The sequence below is a fragment of the Cherax quadricarinatus genome, chromosome 17 (assembly GCF_038502225.1).
Source record: "Cherax quadricarinatus isolate ZL_2023a chromosome 17, ASM3850222v1, whole genome shotgun sequence".
In the NCBI taxonomy this organism is placed as follows: Eukaryota; Metazoa; Arthropoda; class Malacostraca; order Decapoda; family Parastacidae; genus Cherax; species Cherax quadricarinatus.
Genome location: NC_091308.1, coordinates 23,446,243 through 23,472,760, shown reverse-complemented (window position 1 = coordinate 23,472,760; position 26,518 = coordinate 23,446,243). Strand labels below are relative to the sequence as shown.

General features: G+C 39.5%; 1 protein-coding gene across 2 annotated transcripts in view; it reads right to left on the bottom strand.

Annotated features, from left to right (window-relative positions):
• The window catches only part of LOC128686360 (acyl-coenzyme A thioesterase 13), a 111,520-nt gene that overhangs the window by 47,237 nt on the left and 37,765 nt on the right, over nt 1–26,518 (bottom strand). Inside the window, exons 3-4 of one of the 2 annotated variants that reach the window (XM_070085873.1) lie at nt 8,848–9,032; nt 7,270–7,345 (exon numbers count right to left, since the gene is read on the bottom strand). In XM_070085873.1, coding sequence (XP_069941974.1) covers nt 7,270–7,345; nt 8,848–9,032 — 261 coding nt within the window. The remainder of the gene's footprint in view (nt 1–7,269; nt 7,346–8,847; nt 9,033–26,518) is intronic. The other variant, XM_070085872.1, reaches the window with a different exon arrangement.

Genomic DNA, 26,518 nt, shown 5'->3' with positions numbered 1-26,518 from the left:
TTCATTAACAATAGTGTTGAGTGAGGCAAGATTAGGGTGGGAGATGACATAAGTCATGTTGTCAGCAGAGAGAATAGGTTTAAGGTGTTGTGAAAGATTAGGAAGATCATTGATGTATAAGAGGAAGAGTAGGGGGCCAAGGACACTTACCTGTGGTACTCCAGTATCCAGTGGTCTTGTTGATGAGGTTGTCCTTAACCCTTTGACTGTTTCGGTCGTGCATATACATCTTACGAGCCACCATTTTTGATGTATATATACTCATAAATTCTAGCAGCTTCAAATCAAGCAGGAGAAAGCTGGTAGGCCCACATGTGAGAGAATGAATCTGTGTGGTCAGTGTGCACCATATAAAAAAATCCTGCAGCACGTAGTGCATAATGAGAAAAAAAACTCCGACCGTTTTTTTTAATTGAAATGCCGAATTTGTGGTCTATTTTTGTATAGTATTTATGGTTGTATTCTCGTTTTCTTGGTCTCATTTGATAGAATGGAAAACATATTATAGAAATAGAGTGATTTTTGATTGGTTTTACTATGAAAAGAACCTTGAAATGGAGCTCAAAGTAGGGGAAATGTTTGATTTTTGCCGATGTTCAAAAGTAAACAAATGATGTCATTTTTTCAACAAATGTCCAACTAGCCATTCTAATATGCAGTCATGAATGGGTTGATATTATTTATACAATTATTACAATATTGCAGTAGTCTGCATAACAGTAAATCTTCCATTTTTTGTTTGAATAAAAATTAAAAATAGAAAGCAAGAGTAATATCAGAGGAGCCTGGAGACATGACTGATGAACAAGGAAAATGTTTTTTTAAAGCCACGAATGTCTGCATTGTTCATTCTGGACTCTATTTTGAAATTGTCATATTTTTTAATTTTCGTGAAATTGGCCAAATTGCAAATTTCTGACCACATTATTGGGTAGATGAAATTGGTAAATAGGCAGTTTCTTGTACTCAATCGATAGAAAAAATGTTCTTAAGAAATAGCTATGAGTTTGGTCGACTGGAACAATGGAATTATCCAAAAATTGGGCTCAAAATGGGCGAAATCGCCGATTTGTAAATATCGCCGAGGTCGCTAACTTCGCAAGAGTGTAATTCTGTCAGTTTTCCATCAAATTTTGTTCTTTTGATGTCATTACAATCAGTAAAAGATTCTCTATCATTTCATAAGAAAAAATATTTTTTTTTTCCAGAAATTTTGCGACACCAGAAGACACCTCAGGATTTGGAGTTGCAACAGTCAAGGGGTTAACAGAGATGTACTGATGTCTGTTAGTAGGGTAGGATTTGAAATATGTAAATGCATGGCCTCTTATACCATAATGATCAAGTTTGTGGAGTAGGATGCTGTGGTCTACTGTATCAAAGGCTTTCCTTAGGTCCCTTAGCTCCCCTGCAGTGCTCCCTTTTCTTGTTCTTTAGCTGACCTCACTTCTACTAATAAAGTGGACCCACGGATTACAACATTAATCCGTTACAGAGAGCGTGTCTCATACCGAATCTGTCTTAATCCAAACTAATTTTCCCCATAAGAAATAATGGAAATCCAATTAATCCATTCCGGACACCCAAAAGTATTAAACAAAATAAATTTTTTTTACATGAAATATACATTTCCCTACACAGAAAACAATAAGACATGCAGAATAAATATATAATAAAATGACACTTACCTTGAAGACTTACTGATGAGTGATGAGATGGGAGGAAGGGAGAGGATAGAGGTGTACTAGTGTTTGGAAGGGGAATCCCCTTCCATAAAGACTTCAGGTACTAAGTCCTTATCTGGGGTTACTTCCCTTCTTTGTTTTTTAATGCCACTAGGACCAGCTTCAGAGTTACTGGACCCCTGTCGCACAAAATATCTGTCCAGAGAGCTCTGTTTCTGGCGTCTCTAAGATTTTCCTAAAATGGGACACAACATTGTCATTGTAGATGTTGCCAGCATGGCCTGCAACAGCTGTGTCAGGGTGATGTTCATCCATAAATATTTGCACATAAGAAAGCAGGAACACTGCAGCAGGCCTGTTGGCCCATACTAGGCAGGTCCTTCACAAACCATCCCACTAACAGAATCATATTTGTCCAACCCAATTTTCAATGTTTCTCAAGCAATAAGCTTTGATAATTCTATTCACTCATGTGCAAGTCCCAATCAAATCAAATCGTGTGTGTGAGAGAAAGTACCCTGTCTGGTGTGTAGTGATGTACCCTGGCTGGTTTGTGGGGAAGTACCCTGGCTGGTTTGGGGGAAGTACCCTGGCTGGTTTGTGGGGAAATACCCTGGTTGGTGTGTGGGGAGGTACCCTGGCTGGTTTGTGGGAAAGTACCCTGGCTGGTGTGTGGGGAAGTACCCTGGTTGGTTTGTGGGGAAGTACCCTGGCTGGTTTGTGGGGAAGTACCCTGGAAGTACCTTCTATCGCCACCACTTTCGTATCATTCTACAAACTTTTTCTTGAATTCTATAGTGTTTCTCACCCTCTTTACCAAAGGGCTGGCACTAGAAGTTTTCTTTGGGCCCATGGTGGCTTATTTAGTTACAAGCACTAAAAACAATGGAATAATACAAAATGTATCATATGTACACGTGGAATCGTTCTCACTGGCTTGTAAACAATGACTCACGAAATCCTAATGACACGATTGCAAACAAACCATACCACGGTCGGGGTTTGAACCCACAGTCAGAGAGTCTGAAAACTCCAGATCATCACGTTAGCCACTGGGCCAGCTAGCTTCAATAAAATTCATCCAACTAGGTATATTTCTACACCACATACCTAGTTGGATGAATCATATTCAAGCTAGCTGGCCCAGTGACTAACACAATGGTCTGGAGTTTTGAGACTCTCTGACCATGGGTTCAAACCCCACCCATGGTATGGTTTGTAAATAATGGCACACTGGCTACACATGGAGTGTCCGGGCAGCTCACGCTGCGCGGACATGTTCGGGACGAATGACTTTAACCGAGTTCTTTGTCATTAACCAAGCCAATATTTTGATGCAAAAACGTTACTTAATCCGATTATTACTTAATCCAATGACATCATAAGCCGGGGGTCCACTGTACTACCATTCCTACTACGTTTGCCACTAACTTTACTTTTGCCTCCTTTCACCCTTCACTCCCTTTTCTATCTCTTGTCCCACTAAAACTACTCACCCTAATTTCTACTACTGCTACCACTTCTATTAATACTTCTACTACCAGCCTTACCACTACCACTACTTCTTTTCCTTCCTCTCTTGGTCCTGTCCCTGTCCAGCTCGCCTATGTATACTGGTTCCCTCCCTCTCTTTTGTGTTGGCGTGAATGGTCCAAGTCAGACCAAAACTTCATCATAAGCTTCTCTCTCTCTTATGTGCAAGTTATCTGTGTACTATTCTCATCTACATCAATGACTTCCCTTATGCATCCCAGGAACTTACACCAATTCTGTATGCAGATGACACATCTTTTGTCATCTCAAATGTAGATCCAACTGTCTTCAACAACTCAGTTAATGACAAGCTCATAAAGATCTACTTGATGATGACATTATGTTTGGGAACAAAATAAGACTATTCTGTTCAGCATAAAGGTAAATAATACATATGCTGAAAAATAAGATGATGGAAAATTCCTGAGTATACACCTTGATAAGAAACTAAAATTCAAAACACTCATTTAGCACAACTCTAGAAAAAAATCCATAACAACAGACATACTCTCAAAAATACACTATGTACAGTTGCCTGAACAGAGATCAGTTAGGACCCATGGAGACATGTGGTAACTCCTCAAAGTAGTAAATAGTACATAAATAACCCACACATAGGAGAGAGAAGCTTATAACATTTTGGTTTGACTTGGAGCATTTACAAGTCACACTAACACATGAAGGTGAGGAAGCCAGTATATATAGAAGAAGAGGGCAGGGACGGGACAAAGAGATAACAAAAGAAGGAAATGAAGAAGTAGTGGTAGAGGTAATGCTGGTAGTGGAAGTAGTAGTGGTAGTAGAAAGTAGGGGAAGTAGTGGTAGTGGCACAAAAGAGAGAAAGTAGGGGAGTAGTGGTAGTGGCACAAGAGACAAAAAGTTGGGGAGTAGTGGTAGTGGCACAAGAGACTGGCTCCCTCATCTTCATGTGTTAGTGTGACTTGTAAATGGTCCAAGTTAGACTGAAACATTGTCATAAACTTCTCTTTCCTATGTGCAGGTTATGTGTGTATTGTTTCAGTCACAGTACTGCGCCTTTCTGTTCTCTAGTAAACAGTATTTGGTTATGAATGAACTTGTGTCAACACAATTAGTGTTGCAACAGAGGCAAAGACTGAAAATGTCTGAATGTAATATTAGTTCCCTATGTTTTGGGTAAGAACCTGTTATGAAGTATGCACAGAATATTTACGCAGCTATCAACGTGGGTTTGAATCCTGCTGGTTGCACTATTTCTATGTACAGGAAGGCCCCACTTATACGGCGGGTTAGGTTCCAGGCTACCGCCGTAAAGCGGAAATCACCGTAAAGTGGAACACCCTTTTTTTCCACTTATAAATGCATACAAACACTAGATAACAAGTTTACACTAACATATATTAAGTTAGCAATAGAACCAGGCATCAAAAAACAATAAAAAGGTACAATACACACATAGTGCACTCATTACTTACCTTAAAATATTTATAGTCTTAATCTAGGGTGAGACAAGTAGTATTTATTGTAAGAAATCAAGTGTGGTATGTATTGTAATAGCCAGGCTATTTCACCAGGCCACCCCACCCACACATACTATTCTATGATATTTAAGCATCCCAGAGCGATAAAATGTATATACAGTTCACTCATTACTTACCTTAAAATATTTGTAGTCTTAATGTAGGGTCAGGATTAAGTAAATGAGATAAAACGAATAAATGAGAGAGAGAAAGAATGAGTACATGAGAGGTGACAGGCCAGGCACAGAGTAAACAAACCAGGCTCCCACATCTTATATTTATGTTTATTTATTCTATTGTGGGGTGTATTTATCATCTTTTTATGTTATGTATCGTGTTTATTATATAATTTTGAAAAAAATATCATGGCTGGATTAATGAAAATGTGTATATTACCGTAATATACGACATTTAATGAGACTCCGTGACTATTGTTATTATCACCACTTGTGGAAGTCGTCTCCTACCACAGATCACATTTATGTTTATTTATTCTACTGTGGGGTGTATTTATCTTATTTATATGTTATGCATCGTGTTTATTATATAATTTTGAAAAAAATATCATGGATGGATTAATGAAAATGTGTATATTAACGTAATATACGACATTTAAATGACTCGATGTATGTAAGTTTATTTAGGTACAGGTATACATAAGTATAATTATCAGAGTATATATAAAATATGAAATAACTTTTAAAAACATTTGAAATTTTGGAGTTTCCAGACAAAATGGAGAGACTTAGTGCTTACTGAGCTCATGGAGAATGTTAACAAACAGGGTGGGGCATGGTGACCGTATTAGAAAGTCAGGTGGGGGGAGCCATATAGCGAGTTTTGGTCATAATTTGAAATGTCCGTATTAGCGGAACGCCGTAAAGTGAAACGCCGTAAAGCGGGGCCTTCCTGTACATACTTTTACAGGTACCATCCGACTTACAACCAAGCTTGGTTCCGACCAACCAGTCGTAAGTCAAAATGGACGTAAGTCGAACCTTTGAAAATTGCCAACATACTGGGCAGGGCATAATGTCAAACCTTTCCTATATAAACTACCTACATAGTACTGTAATGTAATGCACAATCATTATTTCATTCTTTTAACCATAATTTACTTCTATTGTTATATTTTAATTATTTATGTACTGTATATAATGTATACATGGTAGTGAACTGTATTGTAAATTTTACATCGCATACAGTATCATATGTTACTGTTATCTTTATGTATTGTCTACACAGTGGAATGGAAGAATACCACTGGTCATGTCATCCTGCCAGAATGTAGTATAACCTATACCCTAAGTAAAGAGAAACAACTCTGGAACATGTGTAATACGTATCCGGCTGGCTGGCTGGTTGGCTGGGTGGGGGGCCGGGTGGGTGGTTGGCTGACTGGCTGACTGAATTTGGCTCTCTCTCTATTCTCTCTTTTTTTTTTTTTTTTACACAGGGTTTGACAAGGTTAAGGATCCCTAGTTTTATTGACAAGCTATTTACAGGTTAAGGATTCTCTCTGTATCTCTCTCTCTGTATCTCTCTCTCTGTATCTCTCTCTCTCTGTATGTCTCTCTCTCTCTCTCTCTCTCTCTCAGGTACACATAAATGAAGTTATCATACATAGTATAAATCACCTAGAATAACCCAAAAAAATCCAGACAAAGTGCTATACAGTGGATCTGTGCTCCAGTGCCCTAAATAATAATTTTTTTTTTTTTTTTTTTTCAACAAGTCGGTCGTCTCCCACCAAGGCAGGGTGACCCAAAAAAAGAAAGAAAATCCCCAAAAAGAAAATACTTTCATCATCATTCAACACTTTCACCACACTCACACATTATCACTGCTTTTGCAGAGGTGCTCAGAATATAACAGTTTAGAAGCATATACGTATAGAGATACACAACATATCCCTCCAAACTGCCAATATCCCAAACCCCTCCTTTAAGGTGCAGGCATTGTACTTCCCATTTCCAGGACTCAAGTCCGACTATATGAAAATAACCGGTTTCCCTGAATCCCTTCACTAAATATTACCCTGCTCACACTCCAACAGATCATCAGGTCCCAAGTATCATTCGTCTCCATTCACTCCTATCTAACACGCTCATGCACGCTTGCTGGAAGTCCAAGCCCCTCACCCACAAAACCTCCTTTACCCCCTCTTTCCAACCCTTTCGAGGACGACCCCTACCCCTCTTTCCTTCCCCTATAGATTTATATGCTTTCCATGTCATTCTACTTTGATCCATTCTCTCTAAATGACCAAACCACCTCAACAACCCCTCTTCTGCCCTCTGACTAATGCTTTTATTAACTCCACACCTTCTCCTAATTTCCACACTCCGAATTTTCTGCATAATATTTACACCACACATTGCCCTTAGACAGGACATCTCCACTGCCTCCAACCGTCTCCTCGCTGCTGCATTTACCACCCAAGCTTCACATCCATATAAGAGTGTTGGTACTACTATACTTTCATACATTCCCTTCTTTGCCTCCATAGATAACGTTTTTTGACTCCACATATACCTCAACGCACCACTCACCTTTTTTCCCTCTTCAATTCTATGATTAACCTCATCCTTCATAAATCCATCCGCCGACACGTCAACTCCCAAGTATCTGAAAACATTCACTTCTTCCATAATAATATTAATTAATAATAATAATATTAATAATATTAATTATAATTATTATTATTATTACAATAATACATATGTACTAATATTAATAATAATATTATTATTAAACTATAATATAATAATCATGTCCACTCATTACTTACCTTAAAATATCTGTAGTCTTAATGTGAGAGGTGAGTAAACAAGATTAAATGAATAAATGAGAGAGAGAATGAGAGTGTAGAAGGTTCACGAGTTATGTAAACAAACATTGTTGTTGTTGTTGTTGTTGTTACCAGCCCGGACACGAATGGTTTTTGTTCACTCTGTCAAGCCGACCAGAAAAACATCTCATATTTGTTAATTTATATGTTTATATGTTATGTAGCATGTTTATTATATAATTCTGAAAAAAAGTCATAGATGGATTAAGCAAAATGTCTACATTAACGTTTTATACACATTTAATGTGCCTCAGTGATTATTATTGTTATTATCATTATTAATATGGAGTCTTCAAGACCAATTACACTCTTAATGAGTGGCTCTGAGACAGACAAGCAGACAGAAAGACAGACACAGGTAGACAGAAAGACAGACACACAGGTAGACAGAAAGACACACACAGATAGACAGAAAGACACACAGGTAGACAGAAAGACACACACAGGTAGACAGACACACACAGGTAGACAAAGACAGACACACAGGTAGACAGAAAGACAGACACACAAGTAGACAGACACAGGTAGACATAAAGACAGACACACAGGTAGACATAAAGACAGACACACAGGTAGACATAAAGACAGACACACAGGTAGACAGAAAGACAGACACACAGGGAGACAGACACAGGTAGACAGAAAAACAGACACACAGGTAGACAGACAGATAAACAAACACACAGAGATACAGACAGACACAGATATACAGGCAGACAGATACAGACAGGTTTATGTGCAACAGTGAAAACAAATAAGAGAGTTTGAGAGTAAGAGCCTTTCTTGCCACAATCTCTAGTGCAAGATACAGACTTCATCTTAGGGGCCATGGTGAAATTTACTGTCCAGTTAGTACAGTTAATACAGTATGATGCTGCTGATAGGGCAGGGTTACTCAAACTGATGCTGCCTGCATGACGCATTGCCGCCGCGAGTATTGTCAAATATTGTACAGCCGTGTGCATCAGCCAGCCCAGCCCAGCTGCCAGATGCACGGTCGTAAGTCGAGTGGACGTATGTTGAGCAGGTCGTAAGTCGGATGGTAGGTGTACGTGTTTTTGCAAGGTGCATTGAGTATAGTATTACTCATGAGGCCAGAACATACAGGAGGAAGAAATAGCTGGAAGCCATGCTCCAAATGACCTAACCCTCTCAAAAAATTACTTTTCTACTCTTTGAATTATACCTATCAATGGTATCAATACACAATCTTTCATTGTCATTTGCTGAAAAATTACACAAATTCTTTCTTCTATTTATGAATACTGTAGTAACTTACGTAACACTGATGTCCACAGAAATTCCAGGAACTGCTTTTTCTGTAGTTCTCAATGCCATTGTAGAAACAGCATCTACTAGCATTGCTGTAAAACCTCCATGCAGAACTCCAATTCGATTAGTGTGCTCTTTTTCAATCCTCATTTCTGCTATGCACCTTCCCTTTCCACCAGACACAATACGTAGCTAAAAAAATATGTAAAAAATATCATGATATGCAGATTCTATTTACAGTATATCATAATATACAAAAAAGTGGATATTAGTAAAATTAATGGAAGCTATTACACTTCTCAGGCTTTAATTTTCCTGCACACACATTAATAGCTTACTGAGATAAATTCCACAAAATCACACCATATACAATACAATTTTTATTTCTTGCAAGTTTACATTGAGATTCTTTAGTTACATTAATGAGTTGTAGGCAAAGAGAGCCACTATCTTGCCGTGGCATTATGGGCAGACTAAATTAATGGATTACAGACTACTTAATACTAGAGAAATTGATCAAAGTTTATTTCAGTTGTATATCTGTTTTTATTTAAAGCAGACAGTAAGTTAACTCAAGTTAAAATCTGGGGATATTACATTGGGACAATATGAAGGTATTCTGTAGGTTGTATATATCAATAGTAAATATTTAAGTTATATTACTGGAATATAATACTGAGCGATGGTGAAAGTAATTTAGAGCATGAGAATGATGCAATATGGTGTAAGGCAGTATAGTTTTGTGCAGGTATTTATACTTCAGTATAGTAGTATTAAGTTATGTATGAACTTTGCGTATTTAAATTTTGAAATGTTAAGATTTAGGTAATTGGGAGATCTTAATTTAAGTATTGAGTATTGAATATTTAGTTTAGGGTGAGTAGATGGTTTTTGAGAAGAGTCTTGAATTGATGTTCAGACCAGGTTACTTTAGTATTTACTGGTAACGAGTTCCAAATTTTGGGGCCCTTTATGTGCATAGAGTTCTTACATAGTGTGGTGTGGACACGGGGTACATCAAAAAGTGATCTGTGTCTTGTGTTATGGTCGTGTGTCCTGTTAAGATTGGTGAAGAGAAGTTTGAGTGAAGGGTTTATGTTTGAGTGTAGTGTTCTATGTACGTAGTAGGCACAAGAATAAGAAGAGATGTTCTTTATGGTGAGTAGTTTTAGACTTTTGGTGGAGTATGCTGTCTGGAGTGGGAATTTATCATCATTCTGACTGTCGCCTTTTGCAGGGTTATTAGTGGTCTTAGGTGATTTAATGTTGTTGATCCCCATGCACAAATTCCATAGGTGAGATAAGGGTAGATGAGTGAGTGATACAGTGCAAGGAATGCTGATTGTGGAACATAATACCATATCTTTGATAGTATGCCTACTGTTTTAGAGATTTTCTTGGAAATTTGTTGTACAGTGGAACCTCGGGTTACAAATTTAATCTGTTCAGTGGACTTGTTCGTATCGTGATTTGTTCTTTGTTTGTTTGCTGGGTCAATTTTCCTCATTTAAATTAACTGAAATGCAATTAATTCATTCCAGCTGAATTCCTGCTCTCGGGAGGCATGACAAAATAACCCTAATATCAACTCTACGGCTTATTTATCTGTCACAATTCATCTAATATGACATAATAAACAATACAAATAACACAGAAACCTGATACACACTCTAGAATTAATAAATTATGTTTACCTGGAGTTTACCTGGAGGGAGTTCCAGGGGTCAACGCCCCCACGGCCAGGTCTGTGACCAGGCCTCCTGGTGGATCAGAGCCTGATCAACCAGGCTGTTACTGCTGGCTGCACGCAAACCAACGTACGAGCCACAGCCCGGCTGGTCAGGAACCGACTTTAGGTGCTTGTCCAGTGCCAGCTTGAAGACTGCCAGGGGTCTGTTGGTAATCCCCCTTATGTATGCTGGGAGGCAGTTGAACAGTCTCGGGCCCCTGACACTTATTGTATGGTCTCTTAACGTGCTAGTGACACCCCTGCTTTTCATTGGGGGGATGTTGCATCGTCTGCCAAGTCTTTTGCTTTCGTAGTGAGTGATTTTCGTGTGCAAGTTCGGTACTAGTCCCTCTAGGATTTTCCAGGTGTATATAATCATGTATCTCTCCCGCCTGCGTTCCAGGGAATACAGGTTTAGGAACCTCAAGCGCTCCCAGTAATTGAGGTGTTTTATCTCCGTTATGCGTGCCGTGAAGGTTCTCTGTACATTTTCTAGGTCAGCAATTTCACCTGCCTTAAAAGGTGCTGTTAGTGTGCAGCAATATTCCAGCCTAGATAGAACAAGTGACCTGAAGAGTGTCATCATGGGCTTGGCCTCCCTAGTTTTGAAGGTTCTCATTATCCATCCTGTCATTTTTCTAGCAGATGCGATTGATACAATGTTATGGTCCTTGAAGGTGAGATCCTCCGACATGATCACTCCCAGGTCTTTGACGTTGGTGTTTCGCTCTATTCTGTGGCCAGAATTTGTTTTGTACTCTGATGAAGATTTAATTTCCTCGTGTTTACCATATCTGAGTAATTGAAATTTCTCATCGTTGAACTTCATATTGTTTTCTGCAGCCCACTGAAAGATTTGGTTGATGTCCGCCTGGAGCCTTGCAGTGTCTGCAATGGAAGACACTGTCATGCAGATTCGGGTGTCATCTGCAAAGGAAGACACGGTGCTGTGGCTGACATCCTTGTCTATGTCGGATATTAGGATGAGGAACAAGATGGGAGCGAGTACTGTGCCTTGTGGAACAGAGCTTTTCACCGTAGCTGCCTCGGACTTTACTCTGTTGACGACTACTCTCTGTGTTCTGTTAGTGAGGAAATTATAGGTCCATCGACCGACTTTTCCTGTTATTCCTTTAGCACACATTTTGTGCGCTATTACGCCATGGTCACACTTGTCGAAGGCTTTTGCAAAGTCTGTATATATTACATCTGCATTCTTTTTGTCTTCTAGTGCATCTAGGACCTTGTCGTAGTGATCCAATAGTTGAGACAGACAGGAGCAACCTGTTCTAAACCCATGTTGCCCTGGGTTGTGTAACTGATGGGTTTCTAGATGTGTGGTGATCTTGCTTCTTAGGACCCTTTCAAAGATTTTTATGATATGGGATGTTAGTGCTATCGGTCTGTAGTTCTTTGCTGTTGCTTTACTGCCCTCTTTGTGGAGTGGGGCTATGTCTGTTGTTTTTAGTAACTGTGGGACGACCCCCGTGTCCATGCTCCCTCTCCACAGGATGGAAAAGGCTCGTGATAGGGGCTTCTTGCAGTTCTTGATGAACACGGAGTTCCACGAGTCTGGCCCTGGGGCAGAGTGCATGGGCATGTCATTTATCGCCTGTTCAAAGTCATTTGGCATCAGGATAACATCGGATAGGCTTGTGTTAACCAAATTCTGTGGCTCTCTCATAAAAAATTCATTTTGATCTTCGACTCTCAGTCTGGTTAGCGGCTTGCTAAAAACTGAGTCATATTGGGACATATTTCTTACAGCTAGACATGCTGAAATGGCATTCCCACAATGCACCACTGGCTCCCCGATTTTTTTATATGGTGCACACTGACCATGGAGACCCATTCTCTCACATGTGGGCCTACCAGCTTTCTCCTGCTTGATTTGAAGCCGCTAGAATTTATGCGTATAGATACATCAAACACGGTATCTCCTATGACGTATATATACGACCACGACAGTTAAAGGGTTAAGAACTGTTATGCACAATTTTTATGTTTATCTCACTACACTGCATATCTCTTGTGAGCTGTTTCTCTGTCAACCATGTCAACAGCAGTTTTCCATCTTTTCATTGACAGAGGTCCACTGCTTAGAAATTACTGTAATGCCCTTTGCTGGCACTATAGCCTTATAGATTCCTTCTGCTTTAGTATTGTACATATAGCAGAGGGGCTATGCTTGTACTCAACTCACTAAGTCCTCAACCCTAGTCTGTGCTTATTAATCATTTCTTGCTTTAATTCCATGCAAATCGTCCTCTTTTTCTTCTCGGTACTGTCTACTGCACTTGCTTTCTTGGGAGCCATGGCCAGAAGAAAGAAATCTGGCGAATTAACTGCACAAAATATATGGAAATCACGAGAATTCCTTGCACTGCGAGGGTAACTCTGTAAGCACATGTGCACTGGTGACCATTGTTTTGATTGACACTGCTGTCTGGTGGTGGTGTTGTCAAAGTAAATTATATGCAGTATGTACATACAGTTGTCCCTCATTTATCGTCGTTAATCCGTTCCTGGAAGTGCAACGATTATTGAAATTGACGATTTTTTAATCAATTTTCCCCATAAGAAATAATGTAAATACAATTAATCCATTCCTAACACCCAGAAGTATTAAAACAAAAAAATTTTTTACATGAAATATAGATGTAGTACATAAACAATACAATGTGACATGATGAATGGATCATTAACCCCTTCAGGGTCCAAGGCCAAAATCTGAAGTGGTGCTCCAGTGTCCAAGAAATTTTGAAAAAAAAAAAAAAAATATTTTTTCTTACAGAATCAAAGAGTATATTTTTGTGAAGGTAATAAGACAAAAAAAAAAGTTTTTTCTGATCAGTACTTGCCGAGATACAGCGGTGGGAAGTTGACCCAAAATGACCGGGTGGTGGCAACATTAGTGACTTCCGCAAAATCCCATTTTTTTATTTTATGTTTTTTATACTTTTTTCTTTTCTTTTCTAATTTTTTTCTTTTTTCTAATAACATTTGTGGCCTGTGAGACCAGTATAATGTATATTGTATAAGTGTACACTCATTGTATTCTACACAATAACTGCACTAATTTGTTTATCATTATATTGCTTACAAAACTTGTTTATAAATTTATTGTAAACAAAATGATGAAAATATTAGTGCGGTTATTGTGTTGAATACAACGGTACCATATAGTATCATATGGTACAATGGTGCCATAGGGTGCAATGGTACCATATGGTACAATGGCATCATATGATACAATGGTACCATATGGTACAATATGGTACAATGGCACATGATACAATGATACCATATATTCTCTATAAGGAGAATATATGGTACCATTGTAGTACCATATGGTACAATGGTGCCATAGAGTGCAATGGTACCATAGGGTGCAATGGTACCATATGGTACAATGGCATCATATGATACAATGGTACCATATGGCACATGATACAATGGTACCATATGATACAATGGTACCATATGGTAGAATGGCACCATTTGGTACAATGGTACCATATGATACAATGGTATCATATGGTGCAATGGTACCTTATGGTACCACATGGTGTAGTGGTACCATATGATGGAATGGTACCATATGGTACATTGTACCATACAGTACAATGATGCCATATGGTTCATTGTACCATATGGTACTGTTGTATTCAACACAAACACACTAATATTTTCATTATTATTTTGTTTACAATAGTTGTTTACAACAAAAATATGCAAAAATGTTGTATATTAGTAATGTTCTATTATATATTTACAAGTGTACAGGAATTTTATGTGTTCCTTGAGGTGGATGACAAAGCACTTCGTCTCGGAAACTGCGGAGTCAGTAGCTAGCTTGCGTCGCCACTCACTCAGTCTTGGCTGGTGTCTCCTGCCACCAACACCTATTGACCATATGGTACATGGTATATGTTACAGGGTACCATATGGTACATTGTACTATATGGTAAAGGGTACCATGCAGTACAGGATAACATATGGTGCAGGGTACCATATGGTACAGGGTACCATATGGTACAAGGTACCATATGGTACAAGGTACCATACAGTACAGGACACCATATGGTACAGATACCCTGTACCATATGGTACAGGGTACCATATGGTACAGGGTACCATACAGTACAGGACACCATATGGTACAGATACAGGGATAACTATGGAAGTAAGTCACCCAGACTTTTTTGGGTTATCCTAGGATTTTATACATATGCTGCTATGTATGATAATCTATGTACGTAATTGTATTTCTGTACACCTGAATAAACTTATTCAAGTGCATGTGACATCATAAGTAAGTTTATTTAGTTATACACAAATAAAGTTACATAGAATATCATACTTAGCAGCATATGTTTGGAGAACCTAGGATAACCCAAAAAATGTCAGACAGATTTATTTCCATTAGGGTCCCTGTACCCTGTACCATATGGTACAATATACTATATGGTACAATGTACTATATGGTACATTGTACCATATGGTATCATTGTACCATATGATACCATTGTATGCCATGGCACCATTGTACCATATGGTACCATTGTACCATATGGCACAATGGTACCATATGGTTCAAAACCATAGAATTCATCTTCAGCTCCATTTCCATCAGTCTTAGAACTGTAAGTTGTGAAGAGGAGAGTCAGAATTCGCCCGGAGAGTGAGTGGGGAGTGAGAGCTTCCTTGCCGCCAGGCACTATGAACAAAGCTACTTTGCCGGCGTTCCCACAATGCCATGTGGGTGTCCAGATTTTTTCTATGGTGTGCACACTGACCACCCAGACCCATTCTCTTAGATGTAGGCCTACCAGCCTTCTCGTGCTAAATTTGACGGCGCTAGAATTTTGGCGTAGATCTACGGTTTGGACCCTGAACGTAAAGCCGTAGATCTACGGGACGGACCCTGAAAGGGTTAACAGCATAACACTTACCTTTATTGGCAATTCTTCTTAGTGTATGGAAGACTGGAGGAGGAGAGAGATTGGATTAGTTACTGTTTGGAAGGGGAATCCCCTTCCATCAACACCTCAGGTACCAAGTCCTTTTCTGGGATTACTTCTCTTCTCTGTATCTTAATGCCACTAGATGCCACTAATGCCCTAGAATATAAGAAAGGAGGAACACCGCAGCAGGCCTGTTGGCCCATACTAGGCAGGTCCTTTACAATCCATCCTACTAACAAAACATTTGCCCAACCCAATTTTCAATACTACCCAAGAAATAAGCTCTGATAACTCTATCCACTCTCATATGCAAGTCCCATTCAAATCCAACCCCTCTCACTTATGTATTTATCCAACCTATATTTGAAACTACCCAAGGTTTTAGCCTCAATAACCCAACTAGGTAGGAAATATAAACACATATGCAGTATAATGTGATCCTTTATTGACAACGTTTCGCCCACACAGTGGGCTTTTTCAGGCCACAAACAGACCTACCTGGGTGGAAGGTACACAAGTATTTATAGCCAGGTTCAGAATGCTGTGGTCAGGTGGAGAATGCTGCATCTGATGATCTACTGAGTGGGGTTATAGAGTCTAAAATCTTGGGTAGTTTGGAAGTGAGATTGGATAAGTTTGTGAGCAGACCTTCTGCAGTGTTCCTCCATTCCTATGCTCTTATGTGGGATAGCGATGAAGAAGTTTCTTGGCAAGTGGTTCAGGTATGTTATAGAAGCCATTGTTCTGGTTGAAGTTGCTGGATATAGAGATAAGCGATGATTCCAGGATTCTTCGGTATTGAGTGTTGTCTTCTCTGGCGATAAGTCTTGAGTTTCTGTAGTTTATTAAATGGTTGTGAGAATTAAGGTGTTGTACACAGGCATTCCTTGTATCATCAGACCTGCTTGCGTATTGGTGTTCTGAAATACGTGTTTGGAGGTCTCTTGATGTTTCGCCCACGTATAATTTGCTGCAGTCATTACAAGGGATTATGTATACCCCTGCTGTCATACTGATAGCTCTCTTCGTTACTCCAGTCCACAGATGATAAGTGTTCTCTAAGCCCATTGTAATCTGCTAAGCAAAAATCTGGGACCATTACTGAATTATCTCTACTATCATACTTCCATTCAATGCTAAAGGTAATTGATTTGTGATCGCTTGTTCTGAGTTATTCTGTAATTTCTAAATTATTAACAAGGGTTTCCTTGTTTGCCAGACCCAAATCAAGCAGGTTATTTCCCCTTGTAGGCTCTGTCACAAACTGCTTCAAAAAACAATCCTGAACTACTTCTAAGAAATCGTTAAGATTCTAAATTCCCAGTCATGAAATTCCAATCAATCTGACCAAAGTTGAAGTCCCCTAGAATTACTACGTTATCTTGCCTTGTGGCCTTAACAATTTCCTCCCATAGTAGTCTCCCTTGGTCCTTATCTAAGTTTGGGGGATGGTATATCACACCTAAAATCAATTTTTCATGGTGCTTTGAAAATTCTATCCAAACAGACTCTGTATGTGTTATTTCAGATTTTATACCCTTTTTTATGCAACAGTTCAAGCGATCTCGGACATACAATGCCACCCCCCCCCCTTCCCGATACTTCTATCTACTTGGAACAATTTAACCCTTAAACTGTCCAAACGTAGATCTACGTTTTTTCAACATTTGAAAGAATGTAAAAAAGTAGATCTTTTTTTTTTTACATTTGAAAACATGTAAAAAAACTTTGATCTACATTTTTTTTTGTTATATTTGAAAATATGTAAAAAAAACGTAGATCTACTTTTGGAGCACTACGCATGTGAACATAGATCTGCTTGGACAGTTTAAGGGTTAAAGCCCTGAATATGACATTCTGCAGGCAGGTCCCGACTTTTTGAATTAAACCACGTCTCAGTTATGGCAAATACATCAATGTTACCTGCACTAGCAACTAATCTCAACTCATCCATCTTATTCCTAGCACTACGACTATTAGCATAATATACATTGAAAGACCCTCCTTTCTCTTTACTCTTCCTGCTCATTTCTGTTTTTCTACTAAACCTATTACTGTCCTTGTCACCTAGTGTCACTGGCTTTTCAATATCTACCTCGTTCTGCTTATTACTAGTTCCCCTAGAACTCATAATATTACTACATTGGGACTTCACTGTTTTCCTGCCAAAACCCATACCACTAACTATTCCTAGTTTAAAGTCCTAACAGCTCCCTCCACTGCAGTTGCCAGTGCCCCCACCCCAGACCTAGATAAGTGTACCCCATCTTTGGCATACATGTCCCAGTTGTCAATGAATGTTACCACATTTTCCTTACAGTATTTGTCCAACCAGCAATTGACACCAATTGCCCTGGACAACCATTCATTTCCAACTCCTCTCCTTGGCAAAATACCACATATGACAGGGTTCCCACCCTTCCTCCTAATTATCTCTATTGCTGACCTATACCTGCTAATCAGGTCCTCACTCCTATATCTGCCAACATCATTGCCTCCAGCACTGAGACAGATAATAGGATTGCTCCCATTACCTCTCATAATGTCATCCAGATGGCTAACAATATCCTTCATCCCAGCCCCACAAAAACACACTCTCTGCCTCCTACTCCTATCCTTCAAGAAGAATGCCCTATCCATGTACCTAATCTGGCTATCCCCAACAACAACAATGTTTTTACCTTCCTTGGCATCGTCCATCGTGATGTTCCCAGTAGTCGACTCACATTCGTCAGGTAGCACTACACCCTCAGTTGTGGAATTCATCAAGATGTTCTCGATGGTCTTTGTTGGGGCTTCTAGGGATGTCTCACTCATGTCTGCCAATGCTTCCTTGGTGCTTGTTGTGGCATTCCCAATAGAACACCCACATCTGTCAGGTAGCACCAAAAATGGGTTGGAAGTTTCCACAGTAGTCTTCTGGTTCCTCGTTGTTTCTACCTCTCCAACAGTCTTCTTGATCCTCAGCTTGGTTCCATGTTGCCCGGCCACTGACCAAGTTTCCCTCTTAACCTGGGGACTCACAACAGGAGGATTACTACGAATCCTCTTGTTCTCCGTTAATGTTCGTATCTCCAGCCTAGCAACCCTAAGCTCTTCCTTCAGCTGCTGGTAAAGTTGCTCAAGAGAGGGCATCCTGGTTCAGATTCACAGAGAGCACACAAACAGGTCTTCACAGAGCTGACAAACAGGTCTTCCTTTCTTATGTTCTTATTGAAGACTTGTTTGTGTGAGGGAGGGATGGCAAGTTTATTGTTGGAGAATATGACATTAATATCAACTCTACAGCTTATTTATCTATCACAATTCAACTAATATGACATAATAAACAATATTAACCCTTTCAGGGTTGGCAGGCCCTCTTCTAAACTTGTTCTCAGGGTCGGAAATTTTTTGAAAAAATAATAATTATTTTTTCTTATGAAATGATGGAGAATCTTTTCCCAATCATAATGACACCAAAAGTATGAAATTTGATGGAAAAATTTATGGAGTTATGCTCTCGTGAAGTTATCGGTCTCGACAACATTTACGCATCGGTGATTTTGCCCACTTTGAGCCCTATTTTCGGCCAATTCCAATGTACCAGTCGACAAAAATCATACCTATTTCGCTAGAACTTCATTTTTTCTATCGAATGAGTACAAGAAACCACCCATTTACCGATTTCCACTATCCAATAACGTGGTCAGAAATTGGCAATTTTGCCAATTTCACACAAATTTCAAAAGCTGCCAATTTCCAAATAGGGTCCAGAATAAACAAGACAGACATTTCTGGCACTAAAATAACATTTCCTCTGTTCATTATTCATGTCCCCAGGCCTCTGTTACATTTCTTTTGCTTTCCACTTTGAATTTTTATTCTCACAAAAAATAGAAGATTTATGTTATGCAGACTACTGCATTTGTGTAGAAATGGTATAAATAGTATTAGGGCACTTGTGAAAGAATATTACACTCACCAGTTGATGTGTATTGGACGCGTGGTATGATTTGTTTACCTTTGAACTTTGGCAAAAATCAAACATTTCTGCTATTTTGAGCTCAATTTCAAGGTACTTTTCATTGTGAAACCAATCAAAATCATCTCAATTTCCATAATATGTCTTCCATTCTATAAAATGAGACTAGGAAAACTAGAATACAACTATAAATAGCATACGAAAATACACTGCAAAGTCCCTGTTTTAAACCAAAAACACGGTCAAAGTTTGTTTTTTTTCTCATTACTCACTGTGTGCTGCAGGATTTTTTTATACCACGCACACTGACCACATAGACCCATTCTTTTACATGTAGGCCTACCAGCTTTCTCTCGCTAGATCTGAAGGCGCTAGAATTTATGTGTACTAGTACGGCACCAACCCTGGCGTGCAAGCCATACTAGTATGGCACCAACCCTGAAAGGCTTAATAACAGAGAAACATGGAATACTCTAGAATGTATCAAATAAGTCGTTATGTATGTCATGAGAGGTGTGATGTTGTGTTGTTGTTGGGTATATAAAGGCAACTGAGAGTAAGCCATCCATAATGGTGGTGAAGCAGCAGCTGAGGCGGCGGTGTTTTCTGTAGCCCTATATAACTCCAACAACATTGGAGGAGTTGGAAGAATCGCTGAATGACTGAAGAAGACACCCTCTACCACCGTCACTATCACCTTCTACCATTATTACAACTGCTACCACCATCACTACCACCTTCTACCACTATTACAACTGCTACTGCCATCACTACCACCTTCTACCACTATTACAACTGCTACTGCCATCACTACCACTTTCTACCACTATTACAACTGCTACCATCATCACTACCACCTTCTACCACTATTACAACTGCTACCACCATCACTACCACCTTCTACCACTATTACAACTGCTACCACCATCACTACCACCTTCTACCACCATCACTACCACCCTCTACCACCATCAACCACTATCACATTTGCTTCCACTCTACCACCACCACCTTCGTATTTTTCTACAAACGTTTTCTTAAATTATATGTGTTTCTCACATTCTTTACCAAAGGGCTGGCACTAGAAGCTTTCTTTGGAGCCATGGTGACTTATTTAGCAGTTGCAAGCACTAAAACGAATGGAATATTATGAAATGTATCGTATGAACTCATGGGATCATCCTCACTCACTGATAAACAATGGCACACTGGCTGGGAATGGAGTGTGAGGCGGCTTGGGGCTGTGTGTACCTGTCCCAGACAAATGACTATTTGCGGGTCAAACAACAATTCACGAGCCAATGTTTTGACGAAAATAGCGTTATGATTTTCGAAAATTAAGACTATCGAGCCTTATGATTATTGAGGGACCACTGTAGTTGAAATTTCTCCTTGTTGAACTTCATATTGTTTTGAGAGGCCCATTCGAAGATTTGGTTGATGTCCGCTTGGAGTCTTGCAGTGTCTTCGATGGAGGTCACTGCCATAGTGATACGGGTGTCATCTGCAAAGGAAGACACGGAACTATGGCTTACATCTCTATGTCAGAAATGAGGATGAGGAATGGGAGCGAGTACTGTGCCTTGTGGAACAGAGCTTTTTACCATGGCTGCCTGGGACTTTGTTTACTATTACTCTTTGTGTTCAACTTGTCAGGAAGTTGTAGATCCATCTATTAACTTTTCCCATTATTCCTTTATCCCACATTTTGTGTGCTATTACACCATGGTCACACTTGTCAAAAGCTTTTGCAAAGTCTGTGTATACTACATCTGTATTTTGTTTATCCTCTACAGCATCCAGGACCTTGTCATAGTGGTCCAGTAGCTGGGATGGGCAGGAGTGACCTGCTCTAAACCCGTGTTGACCTGGGTTGTGTAACTGATGGGTATCTAGGTGGTTGGCTATCTTGCTTCTTAGAACCCTCTCAAAGATTTTTATATGGGATGTTAGTGCTATCGGTCTGTAGTTCTTTGCAATTGCTTTACTGCCACCTTTGTGGAGTGGGGCTATGTCTGTTGTTTTTAGTGTGTAGGATGACCCCTGTGTCCATGCTCCCTCTCCATAAAATGCTGAATGCATTTCTTGATGAACACAGAGTTCCACGAGTCTGGGCATGGGGCAGAGTGCATGGGCATGTCATTAATTGCCTCCTCAAAATCTTGTGGAGTTATAATAATATCCGAGAGTTTTGGGATGACCAAATTTTGGGTTTCGCTCATAAAGAATTCATTTGGATTGTTGACCCTCAGAGTGGGCAGTGGATCGCTGAACACTGAGTCATATTGGGACTTTAGTATCTCACTCATTTCTTGGCTATCATCTGTGTATGTCCCATCCTGCCTAAGCAGGGGCCAAATACTGGATGTTGTTTTTCCCTTAGATTTAGCATAAGAAAGGAAGTATTTTGAGTTTTTTCAATTTCCTTTATGGCTTTTAGTTCTTCCTGTGATTCTTGTCTCCTATAAGATTCCTTCAGCTTAAGTTCAATATTTGCAATTCCACTGACTAGTGCTTCCCTTCGTATTTCAGATATATTGACCCCACTCAGCAGCTCTGCGACTCTTCGCCTTCGTCTGTATAGGGATCGTCTCTCTCTCTTTCTAGTTTACATCTTCTCTTTCTTTTTCTTAATGGAATGTGTCTTGAGTAGATCTCAAGAACCACAGAATTCATTTTTTCAAGGCAGATGTTCGGGTCCGTGTTGTTTAGGATATCTTCCCAGCTTGTTTCATTTAGGACATGGTTTACTTGATCCCATTGTAAGTTTTTGTTATTGAAATTGAATTTCGTGAAGAGACCTTCATGACTGCTCACATTTTGCTGGTCTGGAGCCCTGTGCATACATGTCTGTACCTCTATTATGTTGTGATCTGAGTGAATTGTCTTTGATACAGTTATATTACATATCAAATCATCATTGTTAGTGAAGATGAGGTCCAGCATATTTTCTAGTCTTGTAGGTTCTACTATTTGCTGGTTTAAGGTAAATTTGTTGCAGAGATTTAATAGTTCATGTGTGTGTGAATTTTCATCTGAGCTGCCTCCCGGGGTGATCTCCACTAAAACATTGTTTGCTATACTCCTCCATTTTAGGTGTCTCAGGTTGAAATCTCCTAGTAGTAAGATGTTTGGGGCAGGAGTTGGGAGATTTTCCACACAGTAGTCAATTTTCTCAAGATGCTTCTGAAACTGCTGGGAAGTTGCATCTGGAGGCTTGTATACTACCACAATGACAAGGTTTTGGTTTTCGATCTTTACCGCCAAAACTTCAACTACATCATTTGAGGTGTTTAATAGTTCTGTGCAAATGAGCGACTCTGTGACATACAGGCCAACCCCCCCTTGTTGCCTGTTTAGTCTATCGCATCGGAATAGGTTATAACCTGGGATCCATATTTCGTTGTCATATTTTTTATTTTATTATCACACTGGCCGATTCCCACCAAGGTAGGGTGGCCCGAAAAAGAAAAACTTTCACCATCATTCACTCCATCACTGTCTTGCCATAATGATCCTTTATGTGGGTCTCTGTAAATGCTGCAAACATTGCATTGACTCCGTGAGCAGTTCCTTGATGTAAGGAATTTTACTGTTTTTTGACGGCTTTAGACCCTGTATGTTTGCAAAGACAAATGTCATATTGGTGGAATTTAGGGAAGGTTTTATTTGCTGGCTCTAATATCTGTTGTTCTGGGGTAGAGGCCAATGTCCATGCCTCTGCTCCAGAAGTGTTTTCAGGTGGTGTAGGACTATTGTCATTTCTTGCCAGTCTTTTTTCCCTTCTGGCCCTAAAAAACCTGTCCCTGGAGAGGTTGAGGTTCCTCTCTTTTGTTTCCCATAGTCTGGTTGGTCTGTGTCTTCTAGCCCCCTTCAGATGATATGCCTGGTAGTATGCATTGTAGCATTTTCTTTCATGGATTGATAAGTGACACATTTCTGGGTGAAATAAGTTGCAAGAAAGGAAGTTGCACTCTCCTGTTGTCATGTGGGTGTGGCATTTTTTGGGATGGTCAAAGGTGCATGTCCCACCTGTTTTACCAGATATACCGTGCCTGCAGATACCCAAGGCATAGTATTTACATAGATTGTACTTCTGTTTGCTAGGATTCATTGTAGCTGCGTTCACTGCTGGTGCATTTATTTTTCCTGTTTCCTCAATATCTTTTACCCCTGTATGGACATCAGTGCTTCCACCAGGTTTTGCTGGTAGTGTGTTGACACTATTTCCTGAGGAATCATCCCACTTTGATCCATCTCCAGCAGTATCTCTATTTTGAACCTCTGTGGACTGAATAACGTTGTCTTCAGTGTCCTCCAGGACAACACCAGTACCCTCAGCACTGTCCTCCAGGACAGCACTAGCACCCTCAGGAGTACTTTCCTCCAGCACAACACTAGCACCCTCAGCACTGTCCTCCAGGACAACACTAGCACCCTCAGGAGTACTGTCAGCCCCGTCCCTACCACCCATCTTTTTCTCCCAGCTGTCATACCATGCTGACATGTCTTTCAAGAAGGATGTTTTATTGGCGTTCTTGTCTTTTAACTCTTTTGGGGTTTCGGCCGTACTAGTACGGCTTACGCACGAGGGTTTTTGATGTAGTACGCATAAATTCTAGCACCCTCAAATCTAGCAAGAGAAAGCTGGTAGGCCTACATATGAAAGAATGGGTCTATGTGGTCAGTATGTGCAGTATAAAAAAATCCTGCAGCACACAGTGAGTAATGAGAAAAAAAAACTGTGACAGTGTTTTTGGTTTAACCCCTTCAGGGTCCAAGGCCAAAATCTGAAATGGTGTTCCAGTGTCCAAGAAATTTTGAAAAAAAAAAAAAATTCTTACAGAATTAAAGAGTATATTTTTGTGAAGGTAATAAGACAAAAAAAAAGTTTTTTCTGGTCAGTACTTACCGAGATACAGCGGCGGGAAGTTGACCCAAAATGACCAGGTGGCAGCAACATCGGTGACTTCCGCAAAATCCCATTTTTTTATTTTATGTTTTTTATACTTTTTTCTTTTCTTTTCTAATTTTTTTCTTTTTCTAATAACATTTGTGGCCTGTGAGACCAGTATAATGTATATTGTATAAGTGTACACTCATTGTATTCTACACAATAACTGCACTAATTTATCATTATATTGCTTACAAAACTTGTTTACAAGCTTATTGTAAACAAAATGGTGAAAATATTAGTTTGGTTATTGTGTTAAATACAACAGTACCATATAGTACCATATGGTACAATGGTGCCATAGGGTGCAATGGTACCATATGGTACAATGGCACCATATGATACAATGGTACCATATGGTACAATATGGTACAATGGCACATGATACAATGGTACCATATAGTACCATATGGTACAATGGTGCCATAGGGTGCAATGGTACCATATTGTGCAATGGTACCATATGGTACAATGGCATCATATGATACAGTGGCACCATATGGTACAATATGGCACAATGGCACATGATACAATGGTACCATATGATACAATGGTACCATCTGGTAGAATGGCACCATTTGGTACAATGGTACCATATGATACAATGGTACCATATGGTGCAATGGTACCTTATGGTACCATATGGTGTAATGGTACCATATGGTACCATATGATGCAATGGTACCATATGGTACATTGTACCATACAATACAATGATACCATATGGTTCATTGTACCATATGGTACTGTTGTATTCAACACAAACACACTAATATTTTCATTATTATTTTGTTTACAATAGTTGTTTACAATAAAAATATGCAAAAATGTTGTATATTAGTAATGTTCTATTATATATTTACAAGTGTACAGGAACTTTACGTGTTCCTTGAGGTGGATGACAAAGCACTGTCTCGGAAACTGCGGAGTCTTGCGTTGCCACTCACTCAGTCTTGGCTGGTGTCTCATGCCACCAACACCTATTGACCATATGGTACACGGTATCATATGTTACAGGGTACCATATGGTACATTGTACTATGTGGTAAAGGGTACCATGCAGTACAGGATAATACATGGTGCAGGGTACCATATGGTACAGGGTACCATACAGTACAGGACACCATATGGTACAGATACAGGGATAACTATAGAAATAAGTCACCCTGACTTTTTTGGGTTATCTTAGGATTTTATACGTATGCTGCTATGTATGATAATCTATGCAATTGTATTTCTGTACACCTGAATAAACTTACTCAAGTGCATGTGGCATCATAAATAAGTTTATTTAGTTATACACAAATAAAGTTACATAGAAAATCATACTTAGCAGCATATGTTTGGAGAACCTAGGATAACCCAAAAAAGTCAGACATATTTATTTCCATTAGGGTCCCTGTACCATATGGTACAATGTACTATATGGTACATTGTGCCATATGGTACCATTGTACCATATACCATTGTACCATATGATACCATTGTATGACATGGCACCATTGTACCATATGGTACCATTGTACCATATGGCACAATGGTACCATATGGTTCAAAACCATAGAATTCATCTTCAGCTCCACTTCCATCAGTCTTTGAACTGTAAGTTGTGAAGAGGAGAGTCAGAATTCGCCCGGAGAGTGAGTGGGAAGTGAGAGCTTCCTTGCCGCCAGGCACTATGAACAAAGCTACTTTGCCGGCGTTCCCACAATGCCATGTGGGCGTCCAGATTTTTTCTATGGTGTGCACACTGACCACCCAGACCCATTCTCTTAGATGTAGGCCTACCAGCCTTCTCGAGCTAAATTTGACGGCGCTAGAATTATGGCATAGATCTACGGTTTGGACCCTGAACGTAAAGCCGAAGATCTACGGGACGGACCCTGAAAGGGTTAAAACAGCGACTTTACATTGTATTTTTGTATGGTATTTATTACTGTATTCTAGTTTTCCTGGTCTCATTCTATAGAATGGAAGACATATTACAGAAATTGAGATGATTTTGACTGGTTTTACAATGAAAAGTACCTTGAAATTGAGCTCAAAGTAGCAGAAATGTTCGAT